Below are 15,960 nucleotides of genomic sequence, written 5' to 3'. Positions count from 1 at the left end.
ATATCAATCTCCTTCTCCCGTCCAATGACCAACCCTTCGTAGTGTTCGATCATGTCGTTAAATTCGCTATGAGCCTGGCATTATACATGAACCCGGGATGGCGAGTCAGTTCGCAGAATGGCAATGCAAAAAAAAAAAAAAAAAAAAAAAACGGAACTAACCCGAGATGAGTGATGCGCGTGAAGCAAATAGCGTTCACGAATCGCAGGGCGCCATTTGTCGAAGTCTGGCAAGATCGAACCCGATCGGGTCTTGAAGCATCGGAAGACGCTGCCTTCTTTCTCCATAGCTGCGAAGAAGGAAGAATTGTAAAAATTGGAATTTTAATAGAGACAAAAAGTTTAAGTATGTGTAAGTCACCAAACCTGAAAGCGATTTGACTTGAGGGACAAGAGCAGGCTTCAACCTCGAGGAAGCATCTCGAGATTCAGAATCTCCACTTTTAGGGGATGCACTCCGAGCAGTCTTTTCGCTGACGGGCTGGGAAGAAGAAGACATGTCAACAGGTCGGGGAGGACCCATTGGTTCAGTAGAAGGGGATGATCGAGGTGAACGGTCAGTCCGGGCCCTTGATTTCTCCCTTCGCGGAGACGAGTCATCACGGGACGACTTGTCCCTCTTCTTACGAACCAAATTCTTAAGTGGTTCGTTGCTGAAATCGTCTCGGGGAGGACGAGGAGAATCACGACGGGGAGACCGCTCCCTCCGAGGAGAACGCTCGTCGCGGCGCTCGCGACGAGGCGTTAACCTATAAGCAGCAACGGATCTGGCTCCCTCGGAGCTGTTGTCATCAACCAGCAGGGTCCTGCTGTAATCTTTTTTGTCAATGGCGGTCGCAAGGAACGCCTTGTTTTCATCACAAGCCTCTGCTATCGGCTTGGAGAGCTTCTTACGCTGGGCAGCGAGGGCCCGAGCTGACATTCCCTGAGTTGAGGGAGGAGGCGGAAGACGATGAAGTAGATTGGGAGGACTCATCCTGAGTTTCCGGTTGGCCTCGACAAATCGGTCGAGGGTAAAAGAATTCCAAAGGGTTTCCCCTTCAAGGATTGTTTTGAAGAACTTGATAAATTCTTCAGTCGGGAGAGTTGAAGCGATGAAAGCTGCGAAATGAAATAACGAATTCGGTCAGTAAAAAATAATGATAAACAATAAAGGAATATACGACCTAGTCTCTACCAGGTTTCGCAGACCACTTCGATGGGAGTACATCGGAAAGATTCCCAATCGAAGCAGGAGTTTTCTTAATCAGAAACCAAGGATGTTGCCAGTATTCATCCTTGTTCGGGAGGTGCGAGATGACGTTCCTATTGGCATTTGGATACGCCGAGAAGTACCCAGTTTTCTTTGATGAACTCCTTACGCTTAGGAGTTCATTCAGCTCGGGAACTCCAATGACGTAGCCAGCCTCCGCCGCAACGGTTATAATCCCGAGGATGGTTCGGAGGAGATTGGGGGTTAATTAGGGCAAAGCGATCTCAAGAGCCGCCAAGAATCGAACTAGGGCTTCGGGAAGGGGGAAGGTCAATCCGCAGCCCTTGAAGAAAATTTCGTAAACACAAAAGTAGCCGGCACGGTGGTTCTCAGGAGATTCCGTAGGGTCGGCTATTTGCGCCTCCGCTATAATTCCAGGAGGAATTTGACAAAGCCCCTTCAATCGCTCAAGGGATTGAAGAGTACAGGTGGATTTGTAATGAGGACCGGCGATGTCGTTAGGACGAGTGCATTCGTCATTACTAGAACGCCTCTCGTCGTAAGACGGAGATTCAGGTCTTTCAGAATCAGAAGTCATCGAATAAAAATGAAAAATTCAAGATCCGGCGGAGAGAGGTTTTTCGTGAAGAAGAAAAGAGAGAGTTTTTGATTAAAGTACAAAAGTAAAAGAAGAGAGTAATGGTGAAAAGAAGTTACCTCAAGCTAATGATGAAACCGCCTCGGAAGTTGTGTGGGAAGTGGGAAGGTTTTTCCCGTTTTAATAGTAATTAATCAATATACGGTCATAATGATGACAGATGTCACTCGGTTAAAAATGGATAGTGCCGAAATTAAAGGAGTGATGAGATTTTCGGCGGGAAATCAGAAAGATTCTCGAGCGCAATCTTTGGCCACTTGAGCATTTAAAGTCCTCCGAATTGGAATAGCACTTCGAAGAACTTGGGGGGCTAATTGTTGGTGTCGGATCCCGCACCAGAAGTACGAGACCAACCAAAGATTGCCACGTAATCAAGATAATGGCCCATAAAGGATGAAGCCCATTGGACCCGTGGGCCGAAGGGACGGTCGAAGTGGTTGTCACCATCTCGAGAATCCGAAGTGACTGCACTGAGACACGAGTTCGGTGTAGAAGACACGGGTAAGTCGGTTCAAGGACACTTGGGCCAAAAGAGGCGAGGCCCATGAAGATCAGAGTCAACTCAAATTCAAACGTTGAGCATTAAAGTCGAAGAATCAAAACGGACACATTTAAGAAGGAATAATTGTACTTAATTGTTCATTTTAATGTCGTTTCTCTATGTATAAATACAAAGGCCAATGGCCATGTAAAGGGGATCTTCCTCTCAAGAGAGAAATAATATAGCAATTTTCGTATCAAATTATAAGTTTATACATATTCATTTTTGTCCCTCAAGAATAATCTTTCCTACTTAATAAAATACTTGAGTGTGTGAATCCGACATCCACAGCATGGACGATGAGAAGGGACCAACGGTCATGTACGAGGACAATGCGGCCTGCATCGCTCAGCTCAAAGAAGGTTACATCAAGGGAGATCGGACGAAGTACATCCTACCTAAGTTCTTCTTCACACATGATCTACAAAAGGATGGAGAAGTTCAAGTGGTGCATGTCCGATCCAGTGACAATGCAGCCGACCTATTCACTAAGGCATTACCAACATCGACATTGAGGAAGCTCACGCATCAAATTGGATGCGGAGACTTAAGGACTTTCAGGGATGACCAAAACAGGGGGAGTAATACGTGTTGTACTCTTTTTCCTTCACCATGGTTTTGTCCCAATGGGTTTTCCTGGTAAGGTTTTAATGAGGCAGCATCCCCAAGCGTATTACTGAGATCCTTTGGCATCTACACGGTTATATCATCCAAGGGGGAGTGTTGTAAACCACATAACGGATGGACTCCATAACCGTGACCCATATCCATGTTATAGAAGGCCCATGTCTAGCTTCTAGAAGACTCGCCCAAAGACGGTTTATGTTAGTCTTAGTGGGCTTTGGGCTTTAGGGTTTCCTAGTCCAATTGGGATTTGTCTCCCTTATTGTGTATATATATAAGTTGTAACCTCATTCATTAATCAATAAGAATACACGAGATTCATAACAAATATGTTTTTGTAATTATAGTATGATGAGAGAGTAATGAAATCAATAAGCAAAATTAAATATCTCTATAGAATGCAATCGTAGACAACCAAGTCATGGAACTCGACCACTCTTCCAACTTCTAAATAAATAGCCTTGTATGCATAAAGAAGTTTAATAAATAGCAAAAGTTTTAAATTAAGCTGGAAAAGAGATCTAATGTCTGGTATACACACTCAGCATAAACATTTATAGAATTGCCAGTAAATACAAACATGCAGAGATTTCGTTTTCTACATGTTTTTTTTAATTGTTTTTTTTTAATTTCAGTTAAGAAAAAAAAGGCCAAAACTGGGTTTTTGGTCCTTTTACTAAAAATTTGGGTTAGTCTAGTTTTCTTCTAAATCTGGGTGTTAATCTAGTTATTTTTCATTAGATTTGTGTCAAACTAGGTAAATTTAACATTAAATTATTATGTTATTGGTTTATGACTTTCTACACTTTTCTTCACAAAACAAAGTCATGAAAAGTATCATCAAAGTAGAGAGATTATTTGGAAAACTTTACAAGATTATGAAATACTAATCAACAAGATTATAGAAAACTCTCAAAAACTCTCCAACAATAGTTTAAAATCTTTCATTTGCTTACTTTCTATGATTTTACTAAAGTCATCAAAATTCCATGTAAATTAGGAACCAATAACACCCTCTTAGAGTTTGAATTTATACACAAAACTCATAAAAAAACTCATGCTTTTTTTTTTATTTTACGTTTAATTTTTAAATAAGAAAATTTATACACTGAAAGTGAGACTACTATACAAAAGATTTCAATGTAAAAGCTCCAAATCAATTTGAGAGAGGGTCGAAGGAGAAGAGTCGTCTTTGTTCATCAGTGGGATTTCTCAGCAATCTGCAGAATATCAAAGAGGCTGCAACAACTGATAAAAGAGACAGAACTGCAAGAAACCCGAAATGGGAAGCGTCATTTGCCGCTATGGCTACTCCGAGCATCAGTGATTCAGCTAGACTTGCCACTGAGATCTCCGTTGCACCGATGAGATTAGCCTTGGACGATGGGATTCCGGTTTGTAGAATCTGAGCTCCCACAACGCCGTATGACATGTGACCTAGCCTCGATAATACCTGCATTTGTTTGTTCCCTTTTAGTCACAACACCAAAACCGTATCTTACTGGTAGATAGAGAGAGAGAGTGAAGAAAGAACTGACGATCATGGACAAGAAGAAGAAGAGTGGGCTTTTCTGGGATAGAGAAGAGCTACAATACACAGCAACAGCAACAGCAAGGAGTGAAGCTTGGAAAAACAATCCTACTGCACCCGCCTGCATTGTTTTAAAACGCAAACGCAATAACATAAATCAGCTTGAACGCAATACAAGCTCAGGAAAACAAGTGGCGGGAAAACATTTCACCTTCAGAATGCCAACTCGTTTGACCAAGTTTGCTGATAAGAAGGTTGCGGCAACGCCCATAACAGCGCATAATCCACTGAAACCACCAATAACTGATGGATTCACACCTGTTGAAAAAGACAGATTGGTGATTAATTTGTAAGAGTAATAGCACCAATACTATCACTCCATATATTACGGTTTTCATCCAGGCACTAAAGAAAAGTAAGGGACTAAGTTGAAGTAGCATACATCGTTGTGTTAGAAATGCAGTCATTAAGCTGCCTGGGGTGAGGACGATGTTAAAGTAGAGAAGGACATATGCAAGGCTAGCAGGAAGAACTGGCTGTTGAATATATTCTTTCCATCCGAGCTTGATAGTTTCCATGCCAATATCAACTGATGAACAAAAAGCAAATGGTATTTGTGATGTCTACATGCTCAAATCATATAATATGCTTAGCCAAGCAGTATAAAGTAAAAGGTTTCCTTACAAATACTGTCGGTATTAGTACGAGATCCTTCAGCAGAACAGCTGCTCAGTGAGCATTTAGGACGGTCCAGAACTCCAGAGGAGAACTTGTTGGTCAGCCATATAAGAGCTGTCTGAAGAAAACAGATTTCTTCTATTAGAAGTGCAAGACGGTAAGAAGTCCCATATAAATTGGTCAACCGCAAGTGGATTTGCTTCTAGGATCTGAAGCAGAACAGCATCACTCCAATGTTGATGACAACACATTTATCTAGTTAACAGAACTAATAATACTGGATCTAGGCTAAGCTCCAATACTTATCCAAAAACCTAAACGAAAAAGACTGCCTTTTTGATGAAGAAAAAAGAATTCCACACTTGAAACATAAGAAATAGGAATTATTCTATTACACATAGCTCAGCCTCATACAACACAGCAGCTTTGTGTTTCCTTTATTTAGCTTGGACGAAAAAAGAATAACCAAAAGTTTATAGGGCATTGCTACTTACCATGGTTGGCAAAGAACCCACCATTAGTGTGGCAGCAAACTTTAAGCAGGTCACAGGGTCATATTTGGATAGGAGAATGCCAAATAACATGGTCCCAGCGATCTATTTAAGGTTACAATTATGTCATTTGATGAATTACTGGTGTTCCAAGGGCATAAAGCACATAGATTCCATAGAGAGAATTACTATACCTCGCAAAGCAGATCCATTCGGTGGAGAACAGCATTTGCTTGTGCAAGAGCGATTGGTCTGTTTATGCCCGCCAACTACCAAATGATAAATTAATTACTTCAGTCGGTCTTTCTTTTGATGAAAACAGGTATCCTATGGTATCACAAAGAAAGTATACCAATACAACCCAATCACGTTCAATGGCAACTCCAGATGCTATTCCACATAGACTGTCAATGGCCCCTGCGAATAACAATGCAAAAAACCAAGGCTGCAGAAGAATTGATGACGCCAATGTGGAAGGAACCGTGTATGCATGAATAATCATTCCTGCAGATACCACTTGAGCGGCTGCCTGAACATGAACACATAAAATGTTAATGACACTTAATTGTGATGTCTGATGATAGAAGTTGAAGGAAAGTAACAATGAAGTCATTTGTATTGTTTTAATTCAGAGTTTTAGAAAAGATTACCTGAATGACATTCAACGAGATATACGTCGGAACTCTCGGACTATAATCCATAAACTTTCCAACAACTGGACCCCCAGCAATTATCGCCAATTTAGTAACAAACCCCATGACTGCCACAGGTAGTAAGCTCGGATGTAGCATTGCAATGGCGGAAGGCCAAGCGAAATTCCAAAGTTGTTCAACCAAATTCCCAACCAAACAACTTGCATATAAGACTGATCAAAACAAGAAAACATCCTCATGTCGGTAAATACCATAAATGTCAAATGATATAACCATAACCTCTAATATGATGATGAATAATTGAGAACTCTAACCATATAATCCTTCAGGGTGAGCTGGAGTGGCTGCAATTACAGTCTGCTCCTCCTCAGACAATACCTAAAACCGAGAACAAGAAACCGAAGATTGATTACTGTAGAAACTCTTGATTCCTAAACAAAAAGGGGATAAACATACAGGCAATGCTGTTAACACGGTATCTACGAAAGTACACTCGGTGAGTAAGCTCAGCGATTCAGTAACGGCGATATTGGTATCGAGATGGACAATGGGAATTGTATGATCCTCAATTGGAGTAAGGAAATCCTCGTGAATGTCATCATCAGTAGTGACAAAATCGTGACATACATCAGTGTTTATAATCGAACACCTTGAACTAAAACTGTTTAACCTATCATGAATTAAGAAAAATTGAAATCAGCAAAGCCATAATAATCAAAAATCGTTATAATACATATTGAAACTAGAATTCGAACCTGCGAGAACATGAAGATGATGAGCTGAGACTTAACCATCTACAAGAAGGGAACCGATGATAGCGAACTCTAGAAAAAGCCACCGGCGATAGAAAACGGCTTCTGTCGACCGGAAAATGAAACAGAAAATCGAAAGACGGTGAATGTCTGACCAAAGCCATGGAAACAACCATTCTGAAAATTGATTTATCTTCAAGCAATTCGTACTATTCGACTTCTCCAAACTCATGCAGCCTCCAGAAAACAAATCAGTGAAACTCGAATTTAACTTCTAAATCTTCCTCTCTGGGTTTTTTTTTTTTCCCTATGACTTAAACGCCATTGGATTTTCTTCAACGTTAGGTGAAAAAAATCCAGAGAGACTGTTAAAGAGAAATTAAACCTTATCTATGGCGGTTCGTCGCGAAGCACGCCGTTCAAGTGGGGAAGAAATGGTACAGACTACAGAGAGTTTTTGTGTAAGGGAGATTAAGCCACGTAGATTTATTTATAACCAGTAATACATAGCCACCTGGCTAACCAAATCATCCACACTGAATTGTAGTGGTCTATAGTCCATGGCCATTGCCCGTTGGGTCTGATGGTTCGGATAACTTGGGTTTTGTGGCTGATTCGATTCTGGAGAAAAGGAGTAAGTTAAACCGAAAATAAAATCGGTTTGGTTCGGTTCAGTTCGGCTAGATAAAAGTTCGGTTATAATCACAGAGATTAAATTTTCAACCGTAATTATAACGGTTTGGTATTATGGGTAATTCAGAGAATTCCAGTTTTGGGTTTCTTTTTTCGGTTATTTTGTTTAGTTTTATGAAATTGTGGTTCAATTTTACCCAAAATTCGTTCAAATTCGTTTAAAATTTGGCTAATTTGCTGTTTTAGTTTTAGTGCAATTTTGATGAGAATTGGTTGAGTACTAAAATATAAAGAATCGAAATTTCAAATACAATGAACCAACATTAATAACAATTTGGGTTACTAATATATGAACCGAATTGAAAACCGATTTTAAAAAAAAAAAAAAAAAAAAAAAAAAAAAAAAAAACCGAAGTTATATAAAAAGAGGGATCGCCATATACCAGAATCGAAACGGTAAACAATAGATGTAGTCGATTCAGTTTGGTTTGAATAATTTGCCCAAGCCTAGTCTTACAAGGTCAATGAATTATCTAAGAAAATCAAAAAAGTCTTCATAGTTCAAAGACAATAGTATTCAACAAGAAAGGAAAGATACAAGTTATATAAAACAACTAGAATCTAACAAAAGAAAAAGTGAATTATTTAAAAACGAGGAATATTAGAGATCCATTGATCTTGGTCAATGAAATTAGAGATAGAGAATTGTTGTTTAGTGTAAAAAGAATGAAGTTTGTCACTCCAAGGAACTCTTCCTGAAATATCCGATCCTGCTCCTTTACACTCGACTTCTGCATACGTGAAACTCATCCTAACCCCCAAAAAAAACATCAAAATTTTAATATATAGTTTCATTATCACATATATAATTTGACAATGGTATATATGATATATTATAGATAGAGATGTGCTTACTCGTATCTACCATAGTGCCAAGGGTCCCAACCCTTAGGGTGGACGACGGAAGAGAGATCGGTTTGGATGAAAATGACTCGGCTGAATGGACCATAGGCTCGTCCAAGATAGACACTGGTAGTCCCTGAAACACTACCTCGTAGGAACACGAAGCCACTTGGGTCCGAAACGCTGCTTCTTCCTTGAGCCGTTATGTATCCAACCGCCACTTCTGATGCCAATGCTCCTGCCGTTGCGTTTATATGACAGTCCTGTCCAACATTGTATACGACTCATGTTTTAGTTAATGCATGTACATGTTTCACATAGATCTTAATCTTTAGTGTCTCAAAATCAACTTGTTGACTTGAAAAAAAAAAAAAAAAAAAGTTGTTGACTTAATAAAAACTATCCAACAAAAAAATCAGTCATCGATCCTAGTCAAGTCACATGTTTAGTTTTGATATAGAGAAAAATAAACATGCTACAAACAAGATTTTAACCAAGTTTGTATCTATTATTTTGAATGACTGAACTTTTACTTTTTCTAGAACGAAAAGTTGAATTTAGTACAGTTCTAAGAAAAGTCTTTAAGAAGTGTGTTTGTTCTGTGAATGTAACAGTCTTGGTGTAAATAGTGATCAAATACGATTTTAGTGTTTGCCATTGAAAATCGAAGTGTAATAGAGATATTAAGTATATACATACCTCATAAATAGATTGGCCACTTCCAAAAATGAAATCGATAGCACCTTGGATGTAACAATTTTTGAAGTGATGTTTGCCATGATTATCCCACACTGTATCTTGTAACCCCACGAAATCGCAGTTGTAAAACGCTGATTTATCGCCATAAACCGAAATCGCAACCGCCGGCTTTATTTTCCAACTCATATCGTTTGCTTTCATCGTTAGACTATTCAAAGGATAATACGTGTTCTGCCACAAAACATATATCATTTATATTATTGTTATGTCAAAAAATATAGTATATAGTCAAAAGATATGTTTGTGTTCCGTTCCGTTACGTACCATGATTGATAAGTTTCGGACGACAATATGGGGTGGATATGAAGTGAAAGTTGAGCTGACGTCAGTGGCTTCGTGACCATTGTACATGATGGTCGTGACTCTTTGTCCCTCTCCTTCTACTATTATGCATGGTTTGTTATATGGTATTATCACCTTCTCTCTGTTTTATACATTCATTATCATACAAAACTATATGTTAATTTAATGTTAATCTTACTATAAGAAAAATAACAGTTGCAAATCCGTTGACGAATTAACGACTCGTTCTTTTAAATCTTGGTAAATTCGATTAATTAGGGTTCTAGAACTCTATGAACCATAACAACACAAACTCAAGATTTAATGGAAAAAAAAATCAAAGATTTAATTAGGGTTCATGTTTTGATATCAACAATGCTTTAATTTTCTTTAAAAAAAACAAAAACCTAGAAAAATATAAAAATAAAGAATATAGATATGTAAAATTGTGGAGAGACCTATGAAGTCAAGAGCAACTAGTTCATTGTTTCTACACCAAAAGCAGTAATTTTTTACTTTCAAAACAAATCAAACGCTAGAAAATTGTGGTCAAGAACGCTGCGTTCTAAAATTGGAAAAAGAAAAACAGTAGCGAGTTGGTCTTTACTTACACGTAAACACCTCGTTTTACTTTGATTTTGATCCATAGAGGATTCAATTCACCAACCGAATCAATGGCAGCTTGAACCGTACGGAACTTACCTGAACCGGTTTGGTCGACGACGATTGTGTTCACGACTTTGTTGCCACAAGTCTGATCAAGGGCTGTCAAGGACTTAAGACAAAAACTCAGAAGCAAAGCTATGAAGATGAACAAACAAGACATGTTTATCTAACTATCTTTTGTCTGAAAAAAGAACAAGATGATGAAGAAGAAGAATAATAAGAAGAAGAGGATGCGAAGGAGAATGGAAAGTTATTATAATTATGGTGAGGGTTGAATTATTTAGTTTCCTTAAACAGATTATGGTAATTTTCCTATTAATATAGAATATATTTTTTGGATCTATATAAACTTGCTTGTTATACCACATATGGTCAACCGAAAATGTTATCCAATTGATTGAATGTTTTTATTTCTTGAACTTAATTAGGCCTAATCGAATGGCTGATTCTATTTTGTTTTATAAGGAACTTTAATTTACAAGATAAAATTGCTTGTGCCTTATCTAAATAAAATCTAAATTTAAGCTATATATATCTTATTTGAAAAATAGAAATCTTATTACATAAATTTAAAGTTAGATGCGTAGGCATGTATGATAATATTTTTAACAAAATTTATGATAAATATGAAAATATATGTGTTCGATATCAAAATGGCGAGTTAGTATAATGGAAATTTTTATATTGCATTTTTCATTTAAATGGAAACTGAATCACAAATAACCATATTTATTCCAATTTTCTTTTTTCTAAAATGAAATTCTAAAATTGTATTAATAAATAGCTTATCCTTCTTTTCTCCCTATTAAAGCTAGTATGCTCGAATATGCTGTACATTTCAAGTATGAGAAAATAGATTATGAAAGAAACAAGAACTGCGACCTTTAGAAAAAAAAAAAAAAAAAAAAAGTTACGAGGCATTGACACCAACGATAAAGCCCAAGTTTAGAGAGTAAGGGATACCTAAAAATTGCGTGATTAATCGTTTCTTCCTCTAAACCATAATTATCGTCACATTGTGTTGCATTCAACTTCTCTATTATTTAACCAATGATTAACCGCAATGAGTAAACCGATTTTGGGAAAAGCAACATCTAATTCAGAATTCTCTTGTTGAAATCTTTCCGATGGTATACAAAAAATTAAAAAGTAATATTTTGACTAGTGATTCGTTATAAGTAAATTGATTGGTATTTGTGGTTGTTTATAAGATTTTGGTTCAAGGTTTAATAGATATGAAAATAAACTCACTTAAAATATTATATTATGGTATAATACTTTTGAAATATTTATGAAAGCTTGAATGGTTATATTAATTTTTTTTTTTTTTTGACAGCAATGGTTATATTAATTTGAATAAATATAAATTGAATTATTTGATTGCATAGAAACCTATCTCAATACACTACAACAAATATCCACATTGATAGCACACTGAGGATAGCTCATTTTCTGTAACTGTTATTATATAATAGCATTGAAACAAGGCTAAGATAGATTATCACTAAGCGGAAAACTAAAATCATTTATTCCGCTAATATTTAGTCCAAAATATTTAGTTAAGCGCCGACACTTGCGTAAAATCACTAACATTTCCCTTTACACTAGGACAGCTCACGAGACCAAAAAAAAAAAAAAAAGAACTTTTACCGAAAGAAGAAAAAAACAGCTCTCGAGAGCAACCATCTTCTCCTCCATCTACCTCGGTGTCTTTTATCTATTCCTCCACCGTCTCCGCCGCTATAGCTGAACCGTCTCCCCCACCCTCCTCTCTCTCTCAGTCACTTCCTCCCTCTCAGCCACCTTTCCTCCGACCAAGCTCACCCAAACCCTAAATCGGCTTTTTACAATCAAAATTCTTCATTGTTCTTCTCCTTTATATATCGAAAGTTTCTTTAGGTTTGGATTTCTCTATATCAGAACAAAAAGAGAAGCTGGTTTCGTTCAAAGAAGGTTTCTTGGTTCCGTCTCCCTTTCCCGCTTTGAATCTGCGTTTGGGATTATGGTTTCGTGGTCTGGGTTTGTAATGACCTTAGTCTTCAAATTCGTTCAGTCTCCCTTTTTTCTTTGGATCGATTTTGAATAAGGTTTGTTGGTTCCGTCTCCCTTGCCCCTTTGATTTGTTTCTCCATCTATCTTTAATGATGAAGTTTTCGTTTACGAACTTGATTTCGAAGATTTCGAATAAGGTATCTGTAACATTCTTTAGGTTATGGATTTGAATGTGGATGGTCTTTTTCTGTAATTTTGAGGTTTTGAATTGGGTTTTCTCATTGTTTTTGTATGGTATCGCTCTTATAGCAGGAGACAATAGCTAGAAGACCAAAAAAATGCTCCTTAATCTACCTCCAGCTTCTCGTCAAGGTAACAAAACAAGGAGAAGTCTTTTATGATAATTGTTCTCTGTTTGTTTCATTGGTTTGATTGATCATGTGTAACTTAACTTATGTATTTTCTTATCCACAATCATGTGTATTTCTGACAACTAATCCAATCGTGTGTGCAATTGGAAAAAAAGTTTAAGAGCTACGGAGGTTTTAAAAATTAGTGTGTTGTTAATTAGAGCATAGAAGTTTATTAAGTAATTAACATGATACGTTTATTAAGAAACTTTTGCTTCTTTGGACGTTTATTGGGAGTTTAATTTGGTCTTTTTTATTTGTTTATACACAGCCCATGTTTTATTGAAAGAGTGGAAGCTCTCCATGGAAGGTTAGGTTTTGCCTTATAATTCTTGTGGTTTCTTTAAGAATGGATCTGTTTTTGCGATACATATATACTATATAGTAAAGCAATTGATGCAGAATTCAGGTGAAAGAATATTGATAGTGAATGTAGCATCAAACTTGTTTAATTGGTTTGGTTTCTGTAACAACAATTTGTGGGATGTTAATGGTTAGAGTTCCTGGTTCATGATGTTCAGTTTTATATTCAAGACTTGTCTTAGTTGTAGTTAACATCTATTATTCATAATGATACTTGTTTTTTTGCTTACTTAGATCCTTCACATGAGGTAAAGAGCAAAGAAGAGATAAATAAAGAGGTGAGTAAACGTTTTCTTACTTGCTGTCCTCATGTATTTTTTTCTTCTTTTGTGCAGCTTTCCTTAGATCACATGTCTTTAAGCTATAAGATGTGTTCATGTGTTTGTATGATCCATTAGCTGTGACTAAATTTTGTGGCATTGTTTTGATCTCAGAGATGAGAATGGCTGAATCTACTCGTATAAGAGCGAACCCCAACAAAGTTCCCGTATGTTTTCTAAACTTTTCCTTTACAATGTTAGTTTATGTTTCTAATTAGTAACTGAATAAAGATGAATATGGGAAGGCTAGACAGAGTGATGTTCCTTACATTGACAAGAAGAAGTGAGTAAATGATACATCTTATCTCTATCTCTTTTGTTGGTTTTAGTAGTTTACTGTGGTTGTGATTGTTTTGTGGATAAATTATAAATGTTCTTTGTCAGAGCTAATTTGTTTTGCTGTCTCAAGTGAGTGCAGCCCAAGATATTGCAGTCTCAAGTGAAGTCTCAAGTCAAGTCCCAAGTGAGTGCAGCCCAAAATCTACACATTAGAAATTAGGCTCAGCTTAGATATGAGAACAAGTTTGTTAATTTTGGTAATTGTAATCTTAGTTTAAGCCTTGGATTGAGACATTTTACTTGTATGGTGTGGATGATTTATGAAATGTAAATATTTTATATAAATTTCAAAAGAGGTTTTCGCAAATGTGAAATAATATGCACATAAAAAGCAAGTATTATTGCATAAAATAAGAGTCATAACAAAATATATTATAGCATTTAAAATGAGCATCTAACATAGCATTTATGAAAACGCTATTGATAACATATAATAGCTCTTCTATCTTGGCTCTTGCTAATAATGTAGATATTTCTTGTAGTGATATACAGTAGTTTACTAATTGTTCTGATTTGCATTATTGAAATATTTGATTGTCTAGAAATTTATATGATTGTATTGTTACTAAATGTTTTTGAATCAAATTTTCTTTTAAGACCGAATAAACATGTTATTTTATTTTAGTTAGCTCTAGTGGACAAATATATAACGATAACATTGACGTGGATGTATTATGTAAATTAGTATTGGTTTTTGGCACATCGTTAACCGCCATCCGCCAGCATCACTATCCTTTTTTGGGACAAAATAGTCTTTCAATTAATTAAGAAAACGAAGAAACAACTACAAGGTTGCGTAGAGAGTGTTTTGCTAACGCATCAGCTTCTCTATTCTTGTCTCTATAGACAAACTTGAAACAAATTACATAAAAAAAGAAGAGATAGTCAGTATATTATGTAGAATTACGTGGAATTCCTTTAATTGAGACTCCGAAGTGATGGCTTCGATCAATTGTTTTGAATCTAAAGCTATAGAGAGTTTTGTGAAACCTAGATTTGAAGCTTGCTTAAGGGCCAGAAACATCGGTTGTGCCTCCTCCAAAAGTGGTGATCAGATATGGGTTGATGTCGCAGAAGCTTGTCGGTGAAGTCCCGAAGCTGGATTTGTAAATATCCAGCCAAAGCCCCCGCCAGCATCACTATCCAATATGTACGTTATGTTAGTATATGATTCGGATCACCAATGGTCGGGTTTACCATTCCACGATTACATTGTTACATACCTCCAATTCATGTAAAAAAAGTAAAGCAAAATAAACACGAGTTAAAGTTTAAGACAACACAAATAATTATTCTTATTTTCTTAACTTCGATTATTGGTTCCTTCAAAAATAATATAAATTTGTATATCTTATATATATCTATGTATGTATATATGTGACAAATATCTAAAATTATCACAAACTTTTAGTATATATCAAAATTTAAATTATGTTTCAGTTGATTCTTTATTTGTGATTAACTTATTCTTAAATCCAATTTCTGCTTTTTGAATTCCTAAGATAAAGAAATTTCATCTTCCATTGTTGTTTATGTAAAAAATTTAAACTACATCATGACATTTTATTCTTTATTTCCCTTTCATATTTTCTCCAACAACAATATCGAGTGAAAATTTATATATATCTTTTCATGTTTTCCTTTTGAAATTTTAGTTAAAATTTATTCTATAAAAATATAGAGTACAGTAAAAAAAATTATCATTTTCATTTTTAATAGTTTTCCAATAATTTATATATTTATTAATTCACTAAAATTAAAAATTTCATATTCCTATTATTTTTACAAGTTTACAATTGTCATGTATTTTTTTAAAAAAATAGAAAATATAACTGTTACTCATTAAATATTGGTTATTTTCCAATCCCTTACATGAAAATCTTTGTTAATTCTTATTACTATTATATTTAATTAATTTTCTATTTTTTGTATTGACTAAATACATCTTAATATATTGATATTATTATTTTTAATATATTACTATTGTCACTTACACCTATAAATATATAAATTTTATTTTAAATGTTTTAGATTATTAGCTAGACTTAAGAACAAAAGGAATGATTTTATCTACAGTAAAAGAAAGATAGTACTTTTCACATAATATATTTTTTACTTTCTCATGATTTTATGAATTATTATAAATATTACAATGAATACATGATTTTAAAATA

The 15,960-nt window shown here is 35.8% G+C and overlaps 2 protein-coding genes and 1 long non-coding RNA gene across 6 annotated transcripts; 1 reads left to right on the top strand and 2 right to left on the bottom strand.

The window, feature by feature from the left end:
* Positions 1–4,060: 4,060 nt before the first annotated feature.
* Positions 4,061–7,682, bottom strand: LOC9308308 (solute carrier family 40 member 3, chloroplastic). The gene is made up of 12 exons (XM_021023009.1): positions 7,123–7,682; positions 6,824–7,037; positions 6,682–6,745; positions 6,365–6,579; positions 6,067–6,243; positions 5,909–5,983; positions 5,718–5,819; positions 5,230–5,341; positions 4,988–5,134; positions 4,757–4,863; positions 4,553–4,666; positions 4,061–4,467 (listed from the first exon to the last, which is right to left on the bottom strand). The coding sequence occupies exons 1-12, from the start codon at positions 7,293–7,295 to the stop codon at positions 4,171–4,173; spliced, it is 1,797 nt and encodes a 598-aa protein (XP_020878668.1). The 5' UTR covers positions 7,296–7,682; the 3' UTR covers positions 4,061–4,170.
* A 531-nt stretch (positions 7,683–8,213) lies between these two features.
* LOC9308307 (putative pectinesterase 52) lies at positions 8,214–10,724 on the bottom strand. The gene is made up of 5 exons (XM_021023442.1): positions 10,308–10,724; positions 9,679–9,838; positions 9,355–9,585; positions 8,668–8,918; positions 8,214–8,563 (listed from the first exon to the last, which is right to left on the bottom strand). Exons 1-5 carry the CDS (start codon positions 10,520–10,522, stop codon positions 8,398–8,400), a joined length of 1,023 nt encoding a protein of 340 aa, XP_020879101.1. The 5' UTR covers positions 10,523–10,724; the 3' UTR covers positions 8,214–8,397.
* A 1,273-nt stretch (positions 10,725–11,997) lies between these two features.
* On the top strand, positions 11,998–14,093 carry LOC110227196. 4 transcript variants are annotated; one of them, XR_002330988.1, is made up of 6 exons: positions 11,998–12,315; positions 12,667–12,726; positions 13,036–13,074; positions 13,362–13,405; positions 13,562–13,614; positions 13,679–14,074. It is a non-coding gene; the product is annotated as an uncharacterized LOC110227196 (long non-coding RNA). The 4 variants fall into 4 exon arrangements; XR_002330989.1 differs by having other exon boundaries at positions 12,664–12,726; XR_002330990.1 differs by lacking the exon at positions 11,998–12,315 and having other exon boundaries at positions 12,461–12,726; positions 13,698–14,093.
* Positions 14,094–15,960: the final 1,867 nt, after the last annotated feature.

Source organism: Arabidopsis lyrata (genome assembly GCF_000004255.2).
Source record: "Arabidopsis lyrata subsp. lyrata unplaced genomic scaffold ARALYscaffold_6, whole genome shotgun sequence".
In the NCBI taxonomy this organism is placed as follows: Eukaryota; Viridiplantae; Streptophyta; class Magnoliopsida; order Brassicales; family Brassicaceae; genus Arabidopsis; species Arabidopsis lyrata.
The sequence above is the reverse complement of the archived record's forward strand: the minus strand, read 5'-3'. Positions and strand labels throughout refer to the sequence as shown.

Excerpts from the sequence above, each read along its gene's own strand:
- LOC9308307 (XM_021023442.1), bottom strand. The coding sequence starts at position 10,522 with ATGTCTTGTTTGTTCATCTTCATAGCTTTGCTTCTGAGTTTTTGTCTT. Across the intron at positions 9,839-10,307 it reads GTAAAACGAGGTGTTTACGT|AGAGAAGGTGATAATACCAT; the intron begins GTAAGTAAAGAC and ends TGTATAAAACAG. Across the intron at positions 8,919-9,354 it reads GTGGCCAATCTATTTATGAG|GACTGTCATATAAACGCAAC; the intron begins GTATGTATATAC and ends AATGTTGGACAG.
- LOC9308308 (XM_021023009.1), bottom strand. The coding sequence starts at position 7,295 with ATGGTTGTTTCCATGGCTTTGGTCAGACATTCACCGTCTTTCGATTTT. Across the intron at positions 6,580-6,681 it reads TCACCCTGAAGGATTATATG|TCTTATATGCAAGTTGTTTG; the intron begins GTTAGAGTTCTC and ends TGTTTTGATCAG. Across the intron at positions 5,984-6,066 it reads AACGTGATTGGGTTGTATTG|TTGGCGGGCATAAACAGACC; the intron begins GTATACTTTCTT and ends ATCATTTGGTAG.